The following is a 25,000-nucleotide window of genomic DNA, read 5'->3' on the forward strand; positions in this document are numbered from 1 at the left end:
AATTGGGGCCTTTAAGGATGGGAAAACTCCAGGGCTGGATGGCATACCAGTGGAAGTATACAAAACTTTTTTTGATATACTCAAAGGACCATTATTAGCTTGTTTTAACCACTCCTATATAAATGGTAGATTATCAGACACGCAACAAGAAGGTCTGATATCATTATTACTGAACCAGGACCCAAGTGGTATATATAAAGATCCAGTCCATTAAAAAAATTGGAGACCTCTTACACTTCAGTGTTGTGATGCAAAAATCCTAGCAAAATGCTTGACGCATAGAATTAAAAAAGTATTGTCAGATATTATTCATCCTAATCAGATAGGTTTTTTACATGGACGATACATTGGAGATAATATAAGACAAGTACTGGAAACAATAGAATACTATGAAATATCAGGGACATCAGGCCTGGTTTTCATAGCTGATTTTGAAAAGGCTTTTGATAAAGTACGACTGGAGTTTATATATAAATGCCTAGAATATTTCAATTTTGGGGAATCTCTTAAAATGGGTTAAAGTTATGTATGGTAACCCTAGGTGTAAAATAGTAAATAATGGCTACATCTCAGAAAGTTTAAAACTATCTAGAGGAGTAAAACAAGGTTGTCCACTATCGGMATATCTATTTATTATTGCCATCGAAATGTTAGCTGTTAAGATTAGATCAAACAATAATATTAAGGGATTAGAAATCCGTGGCTTAAAAACTAAGGTGTCATTGTACGCTGATGATTCGTGTTTTCTTTTAAAACCACAATTAGAGTCTCTCCACGGCCTCATAGAGGATCTAGATAATTTTGCTATCCTCTCTGGATTAAAACCAAATTATGATAAGTGTACTATATTATGTATTGGATCACAAAAAAAAWTCAAATTTTACGTTACCATGTAGTTTACCAATTATGTGGACATACTCGGTATACAAATCCCAAAAGAAAGAAATTCTCACTCCAATAAATTTTTTATAGAAAGTTAGCAAAAATAGATAAGAGCTTGCTACCATGGAAAGGAAAATACCTGTCTATTTGTGGAAAAATCACCCTGATTATCTCTTTAGTCATATCACAGTTGACCTATTTGCTTATGGTTTTGCCTACACCTAGTGACCTGCTTTTTAAATTATATGAACAAAAAATATTCAATTTTATTTGGAACGGCAAGCCAGATAAAATTAAAAGGGCCTATTTATATAACGAATATGAATTAGGAGGGCAGAAATTATTAAATATTAAAGCATTAGACCTCTCACTAAAGGCATCAGTCATACAAAAGTTATACTTAAATCCAAACTGGTTCTCTAGTAAATTGGTACGAATGTCTCATCCTATGTTCAAGAAGGGCCTTTTTCCCTTTATTCAGATTACACCTGCTCACTTTCGGTTGTTTGAAAAGGAAATAATCTCCAAAATATCTTCTTTTTTTTTWACAAGCCTTAGAAAGTTGTTTGCAATTTCAGTTTAATCCACCTGAAAGGAGGGAACAAATAGTACAACAAATATTGTGGTTAAATTCAAATATACTAATTGATAAAAAACTTTATTGAAGAAATGTTTCAAAAAGGTATAATTTTTGTGAATGATATCATAAATAGGACTGGTGGAGTTATGTCACACATGCAGAAATATGGAAATGTCTGCTCTACCCAAAATTACAACCAATTAATTGCAGCATTACCACAAAAATGGAAGAGGCAAGTAGAAGGGGAAAAATGTAAGGAACTTGTATGTCGGCCCTGTATTAAAGAACATAAATGGTTAAAGAAAAGTGTGATAAATAAAAACATATACCAATTTCATTTAAGGACCAAAAAACTGACAGCTGTGGCTAATAAATTGCAAAATAGTTGGGAAGAGATTTTCGATGTACCCATTCCATGGCACATGGTTTATGAATTGATACGCAAAACAACGCCGGATTCAAAACTATACTTTTGTATAGTAATTTAAATTACTATACAAAATTCTTGCAACTAATAGAATGTTATATATATGGGGGATACAATCTTCCCAGCTCTGCAGATTCTGCTGTGACGAGGCAGAGTCTTTAGATCATTTATTTTGGTATTGTCCATATGTAGCTTGTTTTTGGTCACAGGTCCAGGAATGGCTGAAGAATTGCAATATTTGCCTAGGACTAACGCTACAGATAGCAATACTGGGTGTCTTGAAAAGCCATAGTCAATCAATCAATAATATAATAATTATTTTAGCAAAACATTTTATTTTTAATTTACAATCTGTAGAAGCTATGAGAATAGGAAGGTTCAATTATTTTGTGAAGCATCACAGCACAGTTGAAAAATATATGGCAAATAGAAATCTGAAATGGATGATGTTGAGAGATAGATGGGAGGGGTTGAATGGAGCTGAAGGGTGGGACTAATAACAAGATAAACAACGTAAAACATACGGGATCTGTAAAATGTATATAGGTTCGGAACTTTTGTGAAATAGCACAGTTACAAATAGAAAGCAAACTGGATAGACATCAGAAATAGAGGAAGGACTAAGAACAAACGAGAACTATTGTAAAGTAGACTGTGTCTTTGTAAAATGTGTATAAGATGTATCAATTGAAGGTAAAAGCAGAAGTGTTTATTAGTTTACTCCAATTGGGGGATCGGTGGTAGGTTTTGCGGGGAATAATAATAAAGGTATATTATTAAGTTAATTACTAAGTTAATAAAAAAATATGCAAGTTTGCTGTCAATGATAATGCAGAGGATTTTCCCAAGGTTGCTGTTGACACATATCCCACCGAAGTTATTGGGGTTAAATTTGTCTCTACTTTTGTGAATTGGAGGGATTAGTCCTTGGTTCCAAATATTGGGGGAGATGCCAGAGCTAAGGATGATGTTTAAGTGTAGCCAATTGGAATTTGTGGTCTGTATATTTTATCATTTCATTTAGGATAACATCAACACCACAGGCCTTTTTGGATTGGAGGGTTTGTATTGTCCTGTAGTTCATTCAATACAATTGGATAATCCAGTGGGTTCTGGAAGTCCTTGATAGCTGATTTTAAGACTTGTTATTGATCATGTATATGTTTTTGCCGTACTTTTTTTGTTATTGAGCCAAAAAGAATGGAGAAGTGGTTTATCCATACATCTCTGTTTTTGATAGATAACTCTTCATGTTTGTTTAGTGTGTTCCAATTTTCCCAGAAGTGGTTAGATTCTATGGATTATTAAATTACATTGAGCTGATTTCTGAAATGCTATTCTTTCTTTTTCCATAGTGTATTATTTTAGTGATTCACAATAGTGAAGGTGTCTATGTTTTTGGTTTCTCAATTTCTTCTTAGGTTTTTGAATTTTTCATCAAACCATTTGTCATTGTTTAAAATGTTCTTAGGTTGTCTGCTTGAGATTTTTTTTTGATTTGATAGGGAAGCTGAAAGGTTAAATATACTGTTTAGGTTTTCCACTGACAAGTTTACACCTTCACTATTACAGTGACATGTTTTGTCCAGGAAGTTGTCTAAAAGGGATTGAATTGTTTTTTGGGAAGGTTTCTACACTACTTTCCTTCCACCTGTAGCATGTCTTAGTATTGTTCAGTTACTTTGCCGCCTCATAGTTGAATATTGCTCTGTTCAAGTAGACTGATAGGGGTGTCAGTGGCTGACTGTGAACGCTCTGAGAGACTCGGTTGAGGTTCATGATAAAGTAATCTACAGTACTACTGCCAAGGGATGAGCTGTGGACTATGTACAGACCCAGAGTGTGACTGAGCTGCAGGACTTGTGACCCGTTTTGGTTGGTTGTTTTGTCATAGTTGTGTCTAGGGGGGCATATTAGGGAGGGAATACTGTAACCTCCAAGTAGGTGTTTGTGCCCCCTGTGTACAGAGTGTCAGGTTCTGGCATTTAGGTCGTCTCAGACTAGTACATGTCCCTGGGCCTGGAAATGGTTGATCTCCCCCTCTAGGATGGAGAAGCTGTCATCGTTAAAGTATGGGGATTCTGTTGGGGGGATATATGTAGGAGACATGAGGACATTTTTCTCTGCGATAATTACCTTATTAATTTCTAGCCATATGTAAAATGTTCCTGTTTTGACTAATGTGGTGAATATCAAATGATCTGGAGAAGTGCTCTCAAATAGTCTTCCACTTCTATTTTCTATTAATTTACAGTTCTAAAGATGTCAAAGGGAATGAAAACAATAAGGAACATGGCATTCTCTCGCCTTTGACTCGCAGGTCTGCTCCTGCCCATGCCAAACATGTATGCATACTAGCCCACTATCTAGCAAGCAACACAGTATTGGGTGCGGCCCAGCGAGTGGCAGATGCGCTTTCTACCTACTGGTGCTGGTTTGAGATCTTTTCTTTGCGATGGATCGCATAGCTGTCCATTTGTGCGCAGTTTTAATAGGCACTATCTTGTGTTTACTAATTAAATTACAACACCCCTCTCATTTTCTCTCTTTCTCACACACACATTGTTATGCAGTAACCTACAAAGAAATGTGCGCTGCTCTGTCCACAACAGTCTATTTTGTTTTGTAAACAGTCATGAGTTAAATTAACTTAGGCTGCAGTGACTAACGTTACCTAATCTTGTCCCGAATCTTGGCTGCTCATCACATTAGGAAATGTATCTTATTGTTAACCTGCAAATGTTTTATTATAAAGGCAAAAAAAAAAATCAGCCCCGCCCCCCCAATAGGAAATGGCCAGGAAATGTAGCTACGTATGTTCCTCAAGGTGGAAATAACATGGATTATGAGTCATATATTTATACTTAACCCGTGTCAGCCTCATTATTAATATTATTACCCTGTGAGATCAGAATAACAGACCACATCCAGAAGTCATGGTCTTACACCCATTCATTATGTTGTGCCCCTTCCAATACAAACGACATGTTGTTACAGTGTGATCGCCAGACCTGATGATGATGTTGACCTTTTAAACCTCTGGTTGGGATGGAGAGGTAGGTAGCTAGTCMYCTCTGGTTGGGATGGAGAGGTAGGTAGCTAGTCCTCTCTGGTTGGGATGGAGAGGTAGGTAGCTAGTCCTCTCTGGTTGGGATGGAGAGGTAGGTAGCTAGTCCTCGTCAGTCTCAGGGCAGCTCCCAGACCATGTTGAAGGGTTGTAACCCTGGTGATCTGTGGTCTGAAGGACCTGACAACCCTGTGGTTCAGTTCACCACAACCCTGTCAGAGAGAGAGATGGGTTTCTCTGGCATTGCCACATATCATTACATTTATTTATTTTATTTAACTAGGCAAGTCAGTTAAGAACAAATTCCTATTTACAATGACGGTCTACCAAAAGGCAAAAGGCCTCCTGTGGGGACGGGGGCCTGGGATTAAAAAAATAAATCAACTATTAATATAGGACTAAACACACATCACGACAAGAGAGACAACACAACACAACATAAAGAGAGACCTAAGACAACAACATAGCAAGGCAGCAACACATGACAACACCGCATGGTAGCAACACAACATAACAACAACATGGTAGCAACACAACATGGTACAAACATTATTGGGCACAGACAACAGCACAAAGGGCAAGGTAGAGACAACATATCACACAAAGCAGCCACAACTGTCAAATTACACTTCTCTTTTTTATTTCATTCTCTTAAATAAAAAGGGGAAAAGGCAGCAGCCAGTTCTCCTGACCAATCGCCTGGAGATGTTGACACTGTTATGATCTGAAAAACAAGTTCCATGGCAACCATTGTCAAACAGTGGAACGGGCTGCCTCGGAGATCCGGGGAAAGCCTCTTTGTTTGTTGTACTTGGCCAGGGTTTCTCCTTGGCCCCACACCCCTCAATTCTGTGGGGGAACCCACTGGAGGATTTGCTTTTTTCCATCTCCTGCCCGGGATTCTGCCAATCTGGCACAATAAATTCCTATTTGCAGCTGCTCTCTTCCAGAAAATCCAGCCTGCTCTCCGTAAGATAGCTCTAAGTGTGGGAGTCGGGAGAAAGGCAGCAGCAGGAAGAGGGAAGGGACCGAGTTCGGATGGAAAAAATGAAACKGAAATAAAGGGTACAGGAGTGGACGAGTGGAATTTAGTTTTGGATGGCCTAATAGTGTTTCCCTCAGTAAACAGCAACAGCATTTACTGTTTCTGAATTAACACAGAGTAACTGGGAGAGTCATACTGGTTGGACTGTTTGATCCTCCTCCCTAACATCAATGTGTTGATCTCAGAGCTCCCTAGCAAGACCCCTCCATATAATGCCTTCCCTCTATTCTGTTAGCTACTTGAACAATTCACCATCTTCCTGGAAATCTCATAAAAAATATTAATTGGGAAATTCACAAGTACTACATTTAAGTGCCCTCTTTAATCCCATAGCATTGTAAATAATAAATTCAGAAAACACTATGTAAAGCTTATAAAGCAATAAAGACAACAAAATAATGGCTCCTAACCAATTGTGCTTTTTTGTGTTTTTTTCTGCGTTATTTAACTTATTTTGTACATAATGTTTCTGCCACCGTCTCTTATGACCGAAAAGAGCTTCTGGATATCAGAACATCGATTACTCACCTCAAACTGGACTTACTCCAGATACCCGACCATGCCCAAATCCCTGTCATTCGCGTGAAGAGAAGACACAGATACAGGGGACGCAGGTCTGGGTGCCCTGTGAGAATTCTTCGGTGAGTGGGTAACCCACCTCTACCATCCTTCTTATTGGCCATTGTCCAATCATTGGGGAATAAACTGGATGAGCTCCGTTCAAGACTATCCTACCAATGGGACATTAAAAACTGTAGTATCTTATGTTTCACCGAGTCGTGGCTGAACGACGACATGGACAACATACAGTTGGCTGATTTTTCTATGCATCGGCAAGACAGAACAGCTGCTTCCGGTAAGACAAGGGGTGGCAGTCTGTGTCTATTTGTTTATAACAGCTGGTGCTGTTATCGAATATTAAGTCGAATTAAATCGAATATTAAGTAAGTATCAAGGTTTTGCTCGCCTGAGGTCGAGTATCTCATGATAAGCTGAAGACCACACTATTTACTAAGAGAGTTTTCATCTATATTTTTCGTAGCTGTCTATTTAACACCACAAACCGATGCTGGCACTAATTCCGCACTCAACGAGCTGTATAACGCCATAAGCAAACAAGAAAATGCTCATCCAGAGGGGGTGCTCCTAGTGGCTGGGGACTTTAATGCAAGGAAACTTAAATCCGTTCTACCAGCATGTTACATGTGCAACAAGAGGGGGAATAACTCTAGACCACCTTTACTCCACACACAGAGATGCGTACAAAGCTCTCCCTCGCCCTCCATTTGGCAAATCTGACCATAATTCTATCCTCCTGATTCCTGCTCACAAGCAAAAACTAAAGCAGGAAGTACCAGTGACTCGCTCAATACGGAAGTGGTCAGATTACGCGGACGCTACAGGACTGTTTTGCTAGCATAGACTGGAATATGTTCCGGGACTCATCCGATGGCATTGAGGAGTATACCACATCAGTCACTGGCTTCATCAATAAGTGCATCGATGACGTTGTCCCCACAGTGACCGTACGTACATGCCACGGATTACAGGTAACATCCGCAATGAGCTAAAAGGTAAAGCTGCCGCTTTCAAGGAGTGGGACTCAAACCCGGAAACTTATTAGAAAGCCCTCTATGCCCTCAGTTGAACCATCAAACAGGCAAAGCGTAAATACAGGACTAAGATTGAATCCTATCCAGTGACACAAGCCTACCAGATGAGCTAAATGACTTCTAAGCACACTTCGAGGCAAGCAACACTGAAGCATGCATGAGAGCACCAGCTGTTCCGGACAACTGTGTTATCACGTTCGCCGTAGCCAATGTGAGTAAGCCCTTTAAAAAAGGTCAACATTCAGAAGGCCGCAGGGCCAGACGGATTACCAGGACGTGTACTCCGAGCATGCACTGACCAACTGGCAAGTGTCTTCACTGACATTTTCAACCTGTCCCTGGCCAAGGCTGTAATACCTATATGTTTCAAGCAGACCATCAAAGTCCCTGTGCCCAAGAACACCAAGGTAACCTGCCTAACTGACTTTCTTTGAAAGGCTGGTCATGGCTCACAACACCATCATTCCAGAAACCTTAGACCCAATCCAATCTGCATGCCGCCCCAACAGATGCACAGATGACGCCAATCTCTATTGCACTCAACACTGCCTTTTCCCACCTGGACAAAAGGAACACCTACGTGAGAATGCTGTTCATTGATTACAGCTCAGTGTTCAACACCATAGTGCCCTCAAAGATCATCACTAAGCTAAGGACCCTGGGACTAAACACCTCCCTCTGCAACTGGATCCTGGACTTCCTGACGGACCGCTCCCAGGTGGTAGGGTAGGCAACAGCACATCTACCACGGGGTCCCTTCAGGGGTGTGTGCTTAGTCCCCTCCTGTACTCTCTGTTCACCCATTAAGTTTGCCAATGACATAACAGTGGTAGGCCTGATCACTGACAACAATGAGACAGCCTATAGGGAGGAGGTTAGAGACCTGGAAGTGTGGTGCCAGGACAACAACCTGTCCCTCAACGTGATCAAGACAAAGGAGATGATCCTGGACTACAGGAAAAGGAAGGCCGAGCACACCCCCATTCTCATCGATGGGGCTGTAGTGGAGCAGGTTGAGAGCTTCAAGTTCCTTGGCTTCCACATCACCAACAACAGTCGTGAAGAGGGCACGACAAAGCCTATTCCCTTCACAGGAGACTGAAAAGATTTGGCATGGGTCCTCAGATCCTCAAAAAGTTCTAAAGCGGCACCATCAAGAGCATTCTGAGTGGTTGCATCACCACCTGGTATGGCTACTGCTCCGCCTCCGACCGCAAGGCGCTACAGAGGGTAGTGCGTATGGCCCAGTACATCACTGGGGCCAAGCTTCCTGCCATCCAGGACATCTATACCAGGCGGTGTCAGAGGAAGGCCCTAAAAATTGCCAAAGACTCTAGCCACTACAGTCATAGACTGTTTTCTCTGCTACCACACAGCAAAAGGCTTCTGACCAGCTTCTACTCCCAAGCCATAAGATTGCTGAACAGCTAATCAAATGGCCTCCCGGACAATTTGCATTGAACCCCCCCTTTTTCTACACGGCTGCTACTCGCTGTTTAATATCTATTATCGATGCATAGTCACTTTACCCTTACCTACATGTACATAATACCTTTCTTAACTCTTATTTTTCTTAACTGCATTGTTGGATAAGGGCTTGTAAGTAAGCGTTTCACGGTAAGGTGTATTCGCCGCGTGTGACGAATAAAATGTGATTTTTATTTGAATCATTGATATAATATAGGGTGTCTAATCAAAAATGTATATTTTGACCAATGGGTAATGTAATTGTTTAGACAATACTCTAAGAAAACCAATGGTCCAACCCTCATGTCTCTATCATAATCGGTTCAAAAGTTATTGGAGTGTTTACCCTTGTAGGATGGACAGAATTAGGGTGACTAAATCAATGCAGGCCAGAGAAAAAGAGGGATCAAAAATCTGGAAAATTGCATCGGGTCAGTTAGGCTGGATTCTCGGGTCAGTTAGGCTGGATTCTGTGCTAGAATTAAGGCTACTGGCTACCTGACAGGATTACTTTCCCGTTGAACTCGTCCTCTTTCTTCTCAAATCCGCAGGACATAAAACAATCTAAAGTTAAGATGGATATTGATTTTGAGACATGTTGTATTTTAGTATACGGTTTTTGGATTCATTTGAAATTCCTGTTCTTTTTATAAGATTTCTCTCAAAAACAAGCGTATCCCTGTGAAATGTCAACGGAGCACTGAGCGTATATTTTCAAAACCTTTTACATTTAATTCAGCTCGTGTCATGCTAATGTAGCTTTTTGCGACCCGCGGAAACAAATTTGAAGACTACGACCACCAAATGTAAAATCCTCAAACATTGTTATGAGAAACCTACACTGTTATGTCAACCGAGCTCGGTGGTTATTATCAGATGTATTAGGTTACGAAATCTGACTTTTTGGATATAATGTTGATGTGTTAGAGAAAGACCCCACTGAATGATTCAGAACATGAAGAATCATATGTGTCTTGGTACAATGTATTTTATAACATAAGGTAGTGACATTTTCTCACCGTAGCACATTTTCACCCGCTCTAGGCAGAGTGGGAGGACACCTTTATATAATATTTCAAAAAGGTACAACTATAGGTGCACTTTGAGACAGAGCATCAGAAGAATCTTTTTACTCAGAAACATCCGTCAGTTATGTTGTATAGGGTATGAATCCACCCACCCAATACAAGTGGTAGTTATGTACAGTAGCTGTAGAAATGGAATAGGACATGTGCCTCCCTCGCCTCACCTTCAAACCTTCCCTTCAAAGTTCAAACACAGCACAGGAAGACAGGGCAATGCAGAAAGCCCCGTTGGTCTTTCTCTATTAAGATGTCAAGTTGTGTTTTATGCCCAAAACATTCATTTATTTGAACATCACAAAGACGTTTTCTGAGAAATACAATTTTCAAATGAGTCACTCTTGAGTGTCTTTCACACCTTGCTCATTTTGAAAGTGTTCAACTCTGGAGCATCATGACTCAGTGGTTTAGATTCTAGAACTGTGTCATTGGGGTAGCGCTGCTCTCTGTGGTGTCACAGAGGTCAAGGACAACAGAAGAAAGTCATGTATTTCACTATGAGTAAAATCAAAACATGGAATGAACTTCACAGTTCATACTGTACTCAAAAGGCCTTTATCAGAAGCTAGGGGCTTTGTGTGTGTATATAGGCCTACAATGTTCTTATACTGTAAGGATGCTGTCCACAACCTAGAAAGTGATTTCCTTGTGAAGGATGGGAGTTGGGACACACTCTAGTACCTGCAGCTTTCCATGTTGTAGTTGTAGTGAATCTGACTGGAATTAACCCCAGAGGCAGTGGAGCAGGTGAAGGCAGTGGAGCAGGTGAAATTATTCCAGCGTGCAGAAGGAGAGAGAGAGCTACCATTCAGAGATAAAGCACACAGGAAAACAGCTTGGCGAACACACATTAGTTTCAGGTCACTGATGTCCCACTTACCAGCGAGCAGAGGAAAGACAACAATAGCAACATACCCACACTAATACAGAGAACCATAGTTAAGAAACTAAACTGTGTTATAGCATACTGTATTCTGAGAATTTTACTTTTGAATGGCGATGATTGATACTCAAGTGTAATGGAAACTTGTGTAACATCATACACCTTATTTGCTCTCTGGCAGTTGAAGGTAGAAGTTCTGGTGGGCAGGTCTGGTGTCTGTCTGTCTACCCATGCCACTTGTTCTGTGGGTTGATTCTTCTCATGTTGCCAACAAAGTCCCCCAGGCAACCCTCTCAGACACACACACACACACACACACACCTCACAGTAGGCAATGTGAAGTGACTGAGTCAGCTACAGTAATGTACTGTGTGTGTATGAGTGTGTGTCTCTCTCTCCCACCTTTGGTTGGTAAACAAACACGTTCATTGGCGCAGGACACTAAAGCCAGACACTCACCTATTGTATGGTTAAGTCTGAGTGTTCCCTGGGCCAGCCTCAAATGGCCATGCCAACCCTTCATGAGGCTCCGTTAAAGCTCTCTACTGTGTAACTTCTCTGGTGCACCACTCGCCTCTCTAAACCCCTTTTTTATACTCAGGAAAATCCTGTGGCCCCATTGGGGAGATGAAAGTTTATTTAAGGCATTAGGTGTCAAAGGGAATTCCACTAGAGACTAAAATAAACATGGACGTTTAGGTTGTGGTTGTGATGACAGCAGAGAGAGCTGGAGCACCCGGGCCGGTTTGGCCACTAGTTGGTTTGCCTCCCTCCCTGTTTCAGATGCAGCTCTGCTCTGCTCTGCTCTGCTCTATAAAGTGTGCTTAGTGTTGAGCTGTTATAAAAGGCCAAGGTTTATTTCTCTTTCACATCTGCAGATGGTCAGAGACAGAGGGAGTCAAAAGGAGGAGGAAGATAGACTTGCTGCTACTCTTAATGATATTAGAAGGTATGCAGCTTGCTGAGCTGCCAATGGTTTAGCTCAGCTTATGGGTTGTTTGTCAGGCAAAATACTTTCTAACTCCCACATCTGATAAATAACTCAGTGACTTGCAATAACTTAGAATGTTTTATCTCATTCCAACTGCACATAAAAAACAGGGTGCCAGTATTAGTGGATACCAGTTTCACTGAGTACCCCTCAGCATCGTGGTATCTGTTGAACTGGAGTTGTTTGGAGTGAGTGCAGTTATGTTTATCTTTGAGGGGGTTACTTTGGTACACACTAATGCTCAGCCAGGGATCAGTGTGTCTGTTCGCTTAACTTGCTGTTTAAAGGCGACACCATTTCCCTTGTCCCACTATATAGATCACTGCTTTAAAGGCCCAGTGCAGTCAAAAACTTGATGTTCCTGTGTTTTATATATATGTCCACACTATGAGGTTTGAATAATACTGTGAAATTGTGAAAATTATGATAATGCCCTTTTAGTGTAAGAACTGTTTGAAAAGACTGCCTGAAATTTTGGCTTGTTTTGGTGGGATGGAGTTTTGGGCTGCCTGGTGAAATAAATTAGTTAATAGACCGATAAGAAAGAGTTCCAAACCTCTCTGCCAATAATAGCTGGGCGGCAGGTAGCCTAGTGGTTAGAGTGTTGGACTAGTAACCGAAAGGTTGCAAGATCAAATCCCGGAGCTAACAAGGTAAAAATCTGTCATTTTGCCCCTGAACAAGGTAGTTAACCCACTGTTCCCAGACCGTCATTGAAAATAAGAATTTGTTCTTAACTGACTTGCCTTGTTAGTTAAATAATTATAAAATAGCAAGTTTTCAGTTTTGCCCCCCCCAGTCACACCACTCCCGTACTGTCCTTGCCAAATTCTTGTTTAAGAAAAAGAAGCTATTTAAAAAATATTTTTTTAACCATTTTAATTTAAAACAATCTTTAAATAGGCCTTCTAAAAGCCTGTTGGATATTGAGTTGCCCTAAACCCGACTGTAACGGTTCTCTTCGTCCTCCTCTGACGAGGAGTAAGAAATGTCGGACCAATGCGCAGCGTGGTATGTGTCCATAATATATTTTTATGAAATATCACTGGACACAGAAAAACAAAAGGAACAAGAGAATAAATGAAAACCGACCACAGTCCCGTATGGAACAAACACTGATAGGGAAAATAAACACCCACACCACACAGGTGGAAAAAGGCTACCTAAAGTATGATTCTCAATCAGAGACAGAGAGACCCACCCAACTCACGCCCTGACCATAATAAAACAAAGAAATAACAAAAAAACTAAGGTCAGAACGTGACACCGACTCTAAAACAACGCACTGCTGCTTACTATCTTACTCACTCTATATTATCTCATTCATCCCTTTGAAGTGAAAAAGATTGATCATGTTTTTATATATTTTATGACGCTTCATATTAGCAGAGTTTGCTCTATTAAACTATTGTATTAAGTGAGACACAACCTCTCTGTGAATGTTTAAAACATGCTAATATAGTATACAGCAGGTAAACATGAATATGGTTAGCTTTTATATACTACATCAATGAATAAAATGCATTTTGACTCAAATGATGTCACTGTCATACTCACACTTTTTCCCCTCCATTTTGGGCATGTCTTAAAATGTATGTGTTCCCTAAGTCAAAACAAGAAGCCATGGCGTCGGTCTCTTATGTCGTAGTGCCAGTATACACAGTGTGCTTCCAGAACTGTTGGAGCTGTTAGTTACTGATAATGACAGACCGACTGCAGTACGGAAGATGTGGCCTATCTGGACAGACTCCACTACAGTACATGTTCAACATACTGGACAGTCCTTTAACTTTACTGCAGGTTTCCCCCATTGTCAATGTGAACCAAAAACTGCTGCAGTGTAAGTTACGGCTACAGTAGCACTCTAATTGCTTTTGTGATGTCATATAATCACTCTTCATTTTCATGTGAACATCTAGCTCTAGTTATGAATGAGACACATTATTCCGTTTGACACCTTGCCATTATAGCCATGGTATAGGCATATTTTTTTGTCATTCACAATAGGCCTATAAATATGTTGTTATAGTCCCTATACATTAAAACACACATGGCAAGCTAAAAAGGATATCCTACATTCAATGTATGTAGACTTTTCAAATAGTAAAATATCTGAATGACCTCATGATGGCAATTTGAATTTAATACAGATGTCTATATTTAGCCTTATCACGGACCTCCCAGACAAGAACTCCTTGACATTTGAACTTTGGACAGGTTTAATCTCGTCGCAATGTGTGTAAAATGTGTTTCCCCCACCTTATACATGGCGTGGTGTGTACACTGTGTAAGCACTCCACACAACTTGACTGAGTCTATTTTTAGAACGCTGAAGTTTCCATATACTGCTGTGCTGTGTCACCTGGCTGTCAGCAGAACAACAGGAAGTGATGGGGAATAAAAAAGAGCGGTAGAATGGAACACTATGGTCCTCCTAGTGGACACTCTGTGCCAATGCAGCTCACTGTAGTGACATCTTCTGGTATCGCTACCACAGCCAACTTGCACACAGAGTAATCAGTAGTACTTAGTGTCATGTTTCCCTTGGTGATGTTTTACTGTAGGATCAGTATGTTTTTGTCAAGATGTTATGCCCTTTTCTACTGTGTAATATACTGTACCTTTTGTAAGTGTTTGTTGAAAGAGAAAGGAAGATATGAAAAGGCCAGGAATGAAAATTGCCCTCCCTGGAGCTGTGAAATGCTGCCTGGGAAGAACAGATGACAGTACACATCAAACACAGTATTACATCAAACACCTTGGATGCTCTGACTAACTAACAGCCTGTATTTGTTTCTCTTCTCCTCCCTGCAGTAAACGAGATCATAAGGAAGGATCTGACCGGCGTGCAGGCCAGAGGTCAGACATAGACGACAGAAAACAGGAAGTGGACAGCTGCAGCTCACTCTTCGTCGCCATGAGAACCTCTTCTTCTTCCCTGTGTGCCCATCTCCATATCAACCCTACAGTATATCAACACCAGCCACCAGCAGTTTGGCTGCTCTGCCCGTTTCCTTCAAATAACTGTTTCTCAGCTAAAATATTCTCTGCCTTTTACCCAACGCCAAAGAATGTTCTGCCAAAGACAATTTTCTTAGTTTTCAGGCCCAAAAGAAACTAGATTGTGCCTTGTTTTATTACTAGTTAGGTTTATCGGATTCAAATGGATGTTTTTCTGTACAATAAATAAGAGGGTGAAAATTCCTAAACAAGTCACAATCATGGCAGTCGCTGTAACATTACTGGTTGTTAAACCAATATGCAGTGGTGGAAAAAGTACCCAATTGTCATACTTGAGTAAAAGTAAAGATACTGTACGTTAATAGAAAATGACTTAAGTGAAAGTCACCCAGTAAAATACTACTTGAGTAAAAGTAAAAATTATTTGGTTTTAAATACAGTATCAAAAGTAATTGTAATTGCTAAAATATACTTCAGTATCAAAAAATAAAATAAAAGTATAAATAATAATTTAAAAATCCTTATGTTAAGCAATCTAGACGTAACAATTTTCTTGTTTTTTATTTTATTTACGGATATCCAGACATAATTTACAAAAGAAGCATGTGTATTTAGTGAGTCTCTTTATAAGTATGTGAATTGGACCGTTTTCCTGTCCTGTTAAGCATTCAAAATGTAACGAGTACTTTTGGGTGTCTTGGTAATGTATGTAATTAAAAGTACATTATTTTCTTTAGAAATGTAGTGAAGTAAAAGACAGTTGTCAAAAATATAAAAAGTAAAGTACAGATACCCCCTTAAGTAGTACTTTAAAGTATGTTTACTTAAGTACTTCGCACCGCTGCCTATATGCAAACCTTTAAAATAATTGTAACTCTCTTACCCATCTTGTTGACAATTCTACCAATGGCACCATTCATAAAATATGCCAACATGTCAACCTTTCACTGTGATATGTGTATTGTGTTATACAATTTGAGCTTACTTTGATCATCTCATCTCGCTACTCTAAAGGAGACGAACACTGCCATGCTAATAACCAAATAAATATTGGCTTGTAATTTCACCTCTCCATATTTTTTATTTTCTTGCCTACATGTTTTTGTGTTCTATGTTGTTATGTACCAATTCGGCACAACACATGAAGTTCCCTCCCAGGAAATAATTTGAACGTTATATGCACTGTTTAGTAGGGGAATATTTGTGTATGTGTATTCTTACATGGTGTGTTGTCTTTATTCTATAGTTTATATGTTTTCCTCATTGTGTTTGGGTCATGTGATGAACTTAATGTAACTAAAATGTTTATTACAGTATAAGCAGTGGATTTGCCAGATGCCTCATCTGGGCCAGTGATGATACTGCTTAGAGAAAAGTATTTCACCGTTCTCAATTAATTATTGGATATTGAATTAGTCTGAAAAGGCTTATATTCAAAGAATGATATGCTAAATCCTTACACAGGTAAAGATCAGGGGGAAATGCAATTACAAAATTAGCAGGTCCTGAAGATGTCTAAGCAGGCAATGTTTTGAGTGTTGCATGTCTACAATGCATCTGACTACATTCAGGTCTTAAAGGGATAGTCTTTCTCTGCTTGCTAATGGGTGCCCAATTTATTAGTAGCCTATATGATTGTAACATTTATCCAAATCTGTTGCATGTTTGGTTGCAACAGAGGAAAATGTTAATAATATGTGTATAACATATATTATAGCCTACCTATTTCTATTTTGTGTAATTAACATAATTTTGAGTTTTTCCGTAATGACAATGAACAACATGCTATATATGCAGTGCTAATAAGTGTCTGCCTATACAATAACATCCCAGGTATTCTTACCTGCACTGTACATACTGTGCCTTACATTTCCAAGATCATCCCACATTTCTAAGATGAGCTATGCTTTCCTTGTTCAGTGTCACTGTCATTATACGTGTATTTGATGTACATTCAAACACGAAAAGGCTTTGTGGAGCAAAATGATTGGTGTTGCATAATAATCTATATGATTTACTGCATGTATATAGACTAGCAAGTGCTCAAAGTGCTTTTATATTATAAGAAGGGATAGCTGAGATTGGTGCAGAAAGTAGGTGTTTTGTTACATATCAAATAAAAGATGTTCAATGTTTTAAGAAGACCCCCCCCCCCCCCCCCCAAAAGCAACGCTTTACAAATTGTTTAAAAAGTGTATGCCTGACCATTGCCAAGTCATATGCCATTGCTATGATTGTACAAAGATTTAAAAGTTAATGATCCAGACTGAATCTGCCTGTTCAATATGTCATTTTGACTAATTTCATATGATATATTTTATATTAGTTTTTATGTGCTATGAAAAGATATAGATAGTAATAGTTAATAGCTAATATATCTGACTTTTTAATTGAGCCATTCTCTCAATGTACAGCAAACAGTATGTTTGAAATATCCTGAATGTAAACTTTACAGCTTTTTCCCCCATAACTGTAAATAGATAATTGCTTACAACTGTATAAATGGTTCTGGTAGTCCTCTTTTTTTATTGGTAGTTATAGCGTATAGTAGAAAAGTATGTTTTATGAACTGCATCAGTTGTTTTCTGGCTTTCTCATTATTTTTGTTAATTCAGTGTCTTAGTAATAAGCCATATATAGCTGTCAAAACGTTTATATTAAAAGTGATGTTGAAATAAAGTTTGCTTTAGAGAAACAGATTATATTTTAGTTTCAGATGTCTTACAAGGTTTATAAACAAAGCTGTGCATCTTGAATGAACGCAGTCATATTCCCCATAGTCTTTATGCTGCTTGACGATCCGTATTGTACGTTTTCTGTTCTATATCAGATGTATGTTTCCTTAAAACTGTCGCATTTTCATCTCTATTTTTCCAGGCAAAACTTGTATTTTTAAACTAGCAATGAATCATAAACAAAGAATTCTACAGTTATTGTCATTTTTGTGTACAGTTTTTCTGCAATTTATTTGACGTACATTTCAGTACCTCAGTCATCCTTATCCAGAACATCAGTTTAAATCAGTTTTATGATTTTTATTATGTTGCTTCCACTATTGGTTGTTGGCTAGCTACAGTAGGTAATAGTCACTGATGCCTCTCTTTAGACTGTGATGGGAAAATAGAAATCAGCAGACCCTAAGAGTCCGTGACTCATACGACAGTAGGTTAAAGAAATATCTTAACCTAGGCTACAGTACCCCAACCCTCTCTCACTCCTCCCCCCTCTCCTCCTGCCTAACTCATCAATGAGGTGACCATTTCTGTTATCCTTTCTTCGTGAACATTTTTACCACAGCTTCACCTATTACAGATAAACTCAGTGACACCTCACACACACGCACACACATTCTTGTTTAACTAACCTTGTGGGGCCACACAATTCAGTCTCATTCAAAATCCTATTTTCCCTAACCCTTAACCCGAAAACCTAACCTTAAGCCTAACAGGCTGACTACACTGCTCGCATCGCAAAAATAATTTTAGAAATCTATATTATTCTATTATTGCACCCACACTGCTGGTACACGCTAACGAGCGTCTGCGTTGCCAAGGGCTAAAATAGAAGTCAGTTCTATTTCTGATGCAGATCGCGCTGCAAGTCCTGCCTCTCCCATCTCCTCATTGGTTTATAGAAGCAGGTACCCACGTGCCATCTCCTCATATCCCCACGTGGGTGACTGGAAGACGAACGAGGTCAGTGGCGGTAATGCACCTAATTTATTAAAGTTGCCAATCGCAATATAAAGTCAATAGAAGAAAAAGCATGGAAGGATGAGAGATGACTAGAAACGATTCGGTTGACCGTTTTATGTGTGGATTAATTGGTGGAGTAGAGGACCTTGTGCATCTCAGGTAAAATAACAACTCAATGTTTATATCCCAGGACAAATTAGCTAGCAACAGCAAGCTAGCTAAATAAGACAAATTAGCTAGCAAGTGCAAGCTAGCTAGCTAAATTGGCATAAATATTTAATGCTTTTCGACCTATCCCAAAATTAATATAATTGGTTCAGAGTTTGTTTTGATATTTTAACCTGCGTGTCGTGAACGACAAAATACATTTGCGCACGATGGCGCACGAGCGCAGACGGTTTGGGTTCCATGTAATTCTAACCCTAACATTCATTCTAACCTTAACCCTAAACCCCCTAGAAATAGCATTTGACCTGGTTAAATTTTGGTTTGTTTACTATTCCCACAACTATAGTTAAAAACGTACACAAACACACACACACACACTTACAACCCCACCCTTCCCTCAAACAAATAACAACAAAGGGGTTCACTATAGCCATGTAAGCCCCGTTGCCAGGAGACAGCATGTTTGGAGCCTAATTTTGGTGGCAGGACTCGCTGGAGGAGGATTCTGTAAATGCACCCTGTATTCAGGAAGTTTCTGCCTATGACATCATAACACGTGTGAGAAAACACAGCATGTGGACTAGATGGGCTAGCTGGATGAGCGTTTTTCACCCCCACTCTTAGAGACATGCCGTGGCCTGTGACTCATGTGCCCTTTCTTTCCAAATGGGTCAATAATGAGATCAGACCGCTATAGTACTGATTGACTACGTGAGATTGACCCAGAACAAAAAAATCATGAGAGCCTTAAAGTGATTGGAATTTCATTCATTACACTCTGATGTCATTACTTGACTCCATAGACTATAATATTATTGAGTTAGCCTTATGCAAAATTGTAAATACATCACCATTACCCACATGGAAAAGAATCATGAAAATCAAATATGAATCTTGTATGACAGAAGAAGATTTGGACAAAAATCTAATAAGGATCTGGTAAGATTTTGTATGTTTTTCATTAAATGTCAGGGGTGTATTTGTATACTGTAAGAAAAATACAATATTTGTATGCAGTGCCTTCGGAAAGTATTCAGACCTCTTGACTTTTTTCACATTCTGTTACGTTACAGACTTAATGTAAAATTCATTAATAAGAAATATAATAAAATAAAATTCTCAGCAATCTACACACAATACCGCATAATGACGAAGCGAAAATAGGTTTTTAGAAATTGTTGCAAGTGTATTAAAGATAAAAAAAACAGAAATACCTTATTACCATAAGTATTCAGACCCTTTGCTATGAGACTCGAAATTGAGCTCAGGTGCACATTGTTTCCATTTACCATCCTTGAGATGTTTCTACAACTTGATTGGAGTCCACCCGCGGCAAAATCAATTGATTGGACATGATTTGTAAAGGCACACACTTGTCTATATAAGGTCCCACAGTTGACAGTGCATGCCAGAGCAAAAACCAAGCCATGAGGTCAAAGGAATTGTCCGTAGAGCTCTGAGACAGGATTGTGTCGAGGCACAGATCTGTGGAAGGGTACAGCATTGAAGGTCTGCAGCATTGAAGGTCCCCAAGAACACAGTGGCCTCCATCATACTTAAATGGAAGAAGTTTGGAACCACCAAGACTCTTCCTAGAGCTAGCCGCCCTGCCAAACTGAGCAATCGGGGGAAAAGGGCCTTGGTCAGGGAGGTAACCAAGAACTCAATGGTCACACTGACAGCTCTAGAGTTCCTCTGTGGAAATGGGAGAACCTTCCAGAATGACAACCATCTCTGCAGCACTCCACCAATCAGGCTTTTATGGTAGAGTGGCCAGACTGAAGCTACTCCTCAGTAAAAGGCACATGACAGCCATTTGGAGTTTGCCAAAAGGCACCTAAATGACTCTCAGACCATGAGAAACAAGATTCTCTCGTCTGATGAAACAAAGATTGAACTCTTTGATCTGAAAACCAAGTGTCACGTCTGTAGGAAACTTGGCATCATCCCTACGGTGAAGCATGGTGGCAGCCTCATGCTGTGGGGATGTTTTTCAGCAGCAGGGACTGGGAGACTAGTCAGGATCGAGGCAAAGATGAACAGTGCAAAGTACAGAGAGATACTTGATGAAAACCTGCTCCAGAGCGCTCAGGACCTCAGATTGGGGTGAAGTTTCACCTTCCAATAGGGCAACGACCCTGAGCACACAGCCGGAGTGGCTTCGGGATAAGTCTCTGAATGTCCTTGAGTGGCCCAGCCAGAGCCCGGATTTGAACCCGATCAAACATCTCTGGAGAGACCTGAAAATAGCTGTGCAGCAACGCTCCCCATCCAACCTGACAGAGTTTGAAAGGATCTGCAGAGAAGAATTAGAGAAACTCCCCAAATACAGGTTTGCCAAGCTTGTAGCGTCATACCCAAGAAGACKCGATGCTGTAATTGCTGCCAAAGGTGCTTCAACAAAGTACTGCGTAACGGGTCTGAATACTTATTTAAATGTCTGTTTTTGTTTTGTCATTATGGGGTATTGTGTGTAGATTGATGAGGGGAAAAAACGATTTAATACATTTTATAATAAGTTTGTAACGTAACAAAATGTGGAAAAAGTCAAGGGGTCTGAATACTTTCCGAAGGCACTGTATACACCGAGTGTACCAAACATTAAGAATACTTTCCTAATATTGAGTTGCATCCCCCCCACCCCACTCAATTTGTTGTGGCATGGGCACTACAAGGTGTCAAAAGCGCTGCACATGGATGCTGGCCCATGTTGGCTCCAATGCTTCCCACAGTTGTGTCAAGTTGGCTGGATGTCCTTTGGGTGGTGGACCATTCTTGTTACACACAGGAAACTGTTGAGCATGAAAAACCCAGCAGCATTGCAGTTTTTGACACAATCATGTGCGCCTGGCACCATGTTCAAAAGCACTTAAATATTTTGTCTTGCCCATTCACCCTCTGAATGGCACAATACACAATCCATGTCTCAATTGTCTCAAGGCTTACACATCCTTCTTTAACCTGTCTCTTCCCCTTCATCTATAATGATAGAAGTGGATTTAACATCAGTAAGGGATCATAGCTTTCACCTAGATTCACCTGGTCAGTCTATGTCATGGAAAGAGCTGGTGTTCTTAATGTTTTGTATACTCAGTGTGCATTTTCATATTCAGGTATGAGTTTCCATGGTTAAGGCTGGGCAGCTCCTCCTAATGAACAGTTGATTAATCTACAGCTATGGCTTTGTCTCCCATCCAGGGTTTTAACCAAGCCCAGCCTGTGCCTGGACACAGCCCTTAAACATGCTATATTGGCCATTGTCGCGTACAGCAGGTCAGCCACCAGAGGGAGACTCGTCGAGGCCTSGTGACAGACGGTGTATACATCACGAGGCGATGGCTCCATCTGCTGGACGTGCCAGGTCTCGACAGGTTCTCCGGCCAGGACTAATTGGGGCTGATTGGGAGTTTGTGAGTAATCAAGGGCTGATTGCTCACCAGCTGTGCAAGGCCCATAAAGCTGCCAGAAGGGCAGCATCACGGGAGAGTGGGGGGGAAGAAAGGACTCCCGTATAGTTGGGGACGGTTACAGAGGTAACAGGGGTGAGTGCAGTTTTGATCCTGACAGGATACAGCAAGACCCRGAGCCCAGTAGACGGTATCCTGGAGAGGGTCTCATAGGGGAGATCTATCCTTTTCTTTTTGATTTATTATTTAAATAAACACCCTTGAAACCGAGCTAATCATACTCTGTCCGTGTCTGATCTGTGTAAACGTCTTGACCAAACCCCCTGGTCTGCCACACCATATATCACAACCCCATGAGGTGCCTTATTGCTATTATAAATGTAATTAGAGCTGTAAAAATGAACGTTTTGTCATACCCGTGGTATACGGTCTGATACACCACGTCTGTCAGCCAATCAGCGTTCAGAGCTCGAACCACCAAGTTTATAATACAAATGATATAATACAATGTTTTATTAATGTCACTGAATAGGCGCAGTGACGTGTTGTTTTACAGGGTCAGCCATATCGTGAGAATGATTGTTGAGAGATCTCCACTAAATAGATCCACTGCTGCTATCAGTCATTCCTCAACCTCCTCTTCCTCCTCACATCCTCCTCCCCCTCTTCCTCCTTCTCTCCTGTTCTTCCTCTTCTCTCCTCCTCCCCTTCCTCCTCTCCTTCTCATCATCCTCTTCCTGTCCTCCTTCCTCCTCCTCCCTCCTCCTTCTGCGTTCCCCCCCTTCTCCTCCTCCTCACTGGCGGACTTTCCTTATTTTTTCAATAAGTGTCACATTGCCTGCGTCAATGACGTTGTGTATGTTTTTTATATAATACAATGTTACCCACCCATATAAGTCAGACACTAAAATAGTCTTCTATGAATCTTCTAAGTGTATTTGATGGCGTACGTATTAGGTAGAACATATAAGAATTTTGTTAAATTCTTCTATACCTTTTTCATATGGGTATCAATGACACGTTCAGTGCAAATCAAATGTTTAAGAAAATATGTATCTGATTAGTGTGCCTGGTATGATACAGTAAATGTAATAGAAATGTAAGTAATTAAGATATAAACTTTTGTTTTTACATTACTTGATAGTGAATGGCAATCAATAGTACATTTTCAGTTCTTATCTGAGTTTGGTTAGGTATGACGGGTCAGGTAAGTTACTACTCAGACCAACTCAGAGGCCAGAATTTCTGTCTATAAAAATGGCAGGGCCCTTGACCAACAGTGATGGCCTGTTGGTGTAATGTTGTGATTGTTGTCCAGTGGCAAATGCACTCCTCACAAACCTGCATCCTGTTCTCCCTCAGAGACGGTAGTTCGTTTCCTGCAGGGCTTACAGCCATACACGTGCATGTAAGACGTGTACACATACAACACTAAAATGTGGACAAGTTAGTTAGCCTTTACAAATGATTTAATGATTTCATTCACAAAAATTATCCCTTATGAATACCAGCGGTGTAAAGTAATTCAGTAAAAATACTTTGAAGTACTACTTAAGTAGTTTTGGGGGGGGTGTTTATACTTTACTTTACTACTATATATGTTTGACAAAATACTTTCACTTCACTATATTCCTACATTTTRAATACTTAGCAGGACAGGAAAATTGTACAATTCACACACTTATCAAGGGGAACATCCCTGGTCATCCCTACTGCTTCTGATCTGGAGGACTCACAAAAAACACACACACTTTGTTTGTAAATGATGTCTGAGTGTGCCCCTGGCTGTCCCTAAATAAATACAAACTAGAAAATGGTGCCGTCTGGTTTGCTTTATATAAGGAATTAGATATGATTTATACATTTACTTTTGATACGTAAGTATATTTAAAATCAAATACTTTTAGTATTTTATTGAGTGACTTTCACTTTTACTTGAGTAATTTTCTATTGAGGTATCTTTACTTTAATTATGACAATTGGGTACTTTTCCCACCACTGATGAATAATTACATTCCCCTTGAATAAGACAGTAATATATATACACTACCGTTCAAAAGTTTGGGGTCACATAGAAATGTCCTTGTTTTTGAAAGAAAAGCACATTTTTGTACATTAAAATAACATCAAATTKATCAGAAATACAGTGTAGACATTGTTAATGTTGTTAATGACTGTTGTAGATAGAAAAGGCAGATTTGTAATGTAATATCTACATAGGCGTACAGAGGCCCATTATCAGCAGCCATCACTCCTGTGTTCCAATGGCACGTTTTGTTAGCTAATCCAAGTTTATCATTTGAAAAGGCTAATTGATCATTAGAAAATCATTTTGCAATTATGTTAGCGCAGCTAAAAACTGTGGTTCTGATTAAAGAAGCAATAAAACTGACCTTCATTAGAATAGTTGAGTATCTGGAGCATCAGCATTTGTGGGGTCGATTACAGGCTCAAAATGTCCAGAAACTAAGCACTTTCTTCTGAAACTCGTCAGTCTATTCTTGTTCTGAGAAATGAAGGCTATTCCATGCAAGAAATTGCCAAGAAACTGAAGATCTCRTACAACGCTTATTCCCTTATTCATATAACTTGTTAAATCCACTTCAGTCCGTGTAGATGAAGGGGAGGAGACACGTTAAAGAAGGATTGTTAAGCCTTGAGACAATTGAGACGGATTGTGTATGTATGCCATTCAGAAAGTGAATTGGCAAGACAAAGTGCTTTTTAACAGG

General features: G+C 39.9%; 1 protein-coding gene across 2 annotated transcripts in view; it reads left to right on the forward strand.

Annotated features, from left to right (window-relative positions):
* LOC111966754 (nuclear factor of activated T-cells, cytoplasmic 2-like) overlaps nt 1-17,154 on the forward strand; it is a 60,135-nt gene extending 42,981 nt beyond the window's left edge. For both annotated transcript variants that reach the window (XM_023991660.2, XM_023991661.2), the window contains exon 10: nt 14,852-17,154. In XM_023991660.2, the coding sequence (XP_023847428.1) occupies nt 14,852-14,907 (56 nt within the window). In that variant the 3' untranslated portion in view covers nt 14,908-17,154. The remainder of the gene's footprint in view (nt 1-14,851) is intronic.
* The last annotated feature ends 7,846 nt before the right edge of the window (nt 17,155-25,000 follow it).

This window comes from Salvelinus sp. IW2-2015, linkage group LG7, assembly GCF_002910315.2.
Source record: "Salvelinus sp. IW2-2015 linkage group LG7, ASM291031v2, whole genome shotgun sequence".
Lineage (NCBI taxonomy): Eukaryota > Metazoa > Chordata > Actinopteri > Salmoniformes > Salmonidae > Salvelinus > Salvelinus sp. IW2-2015.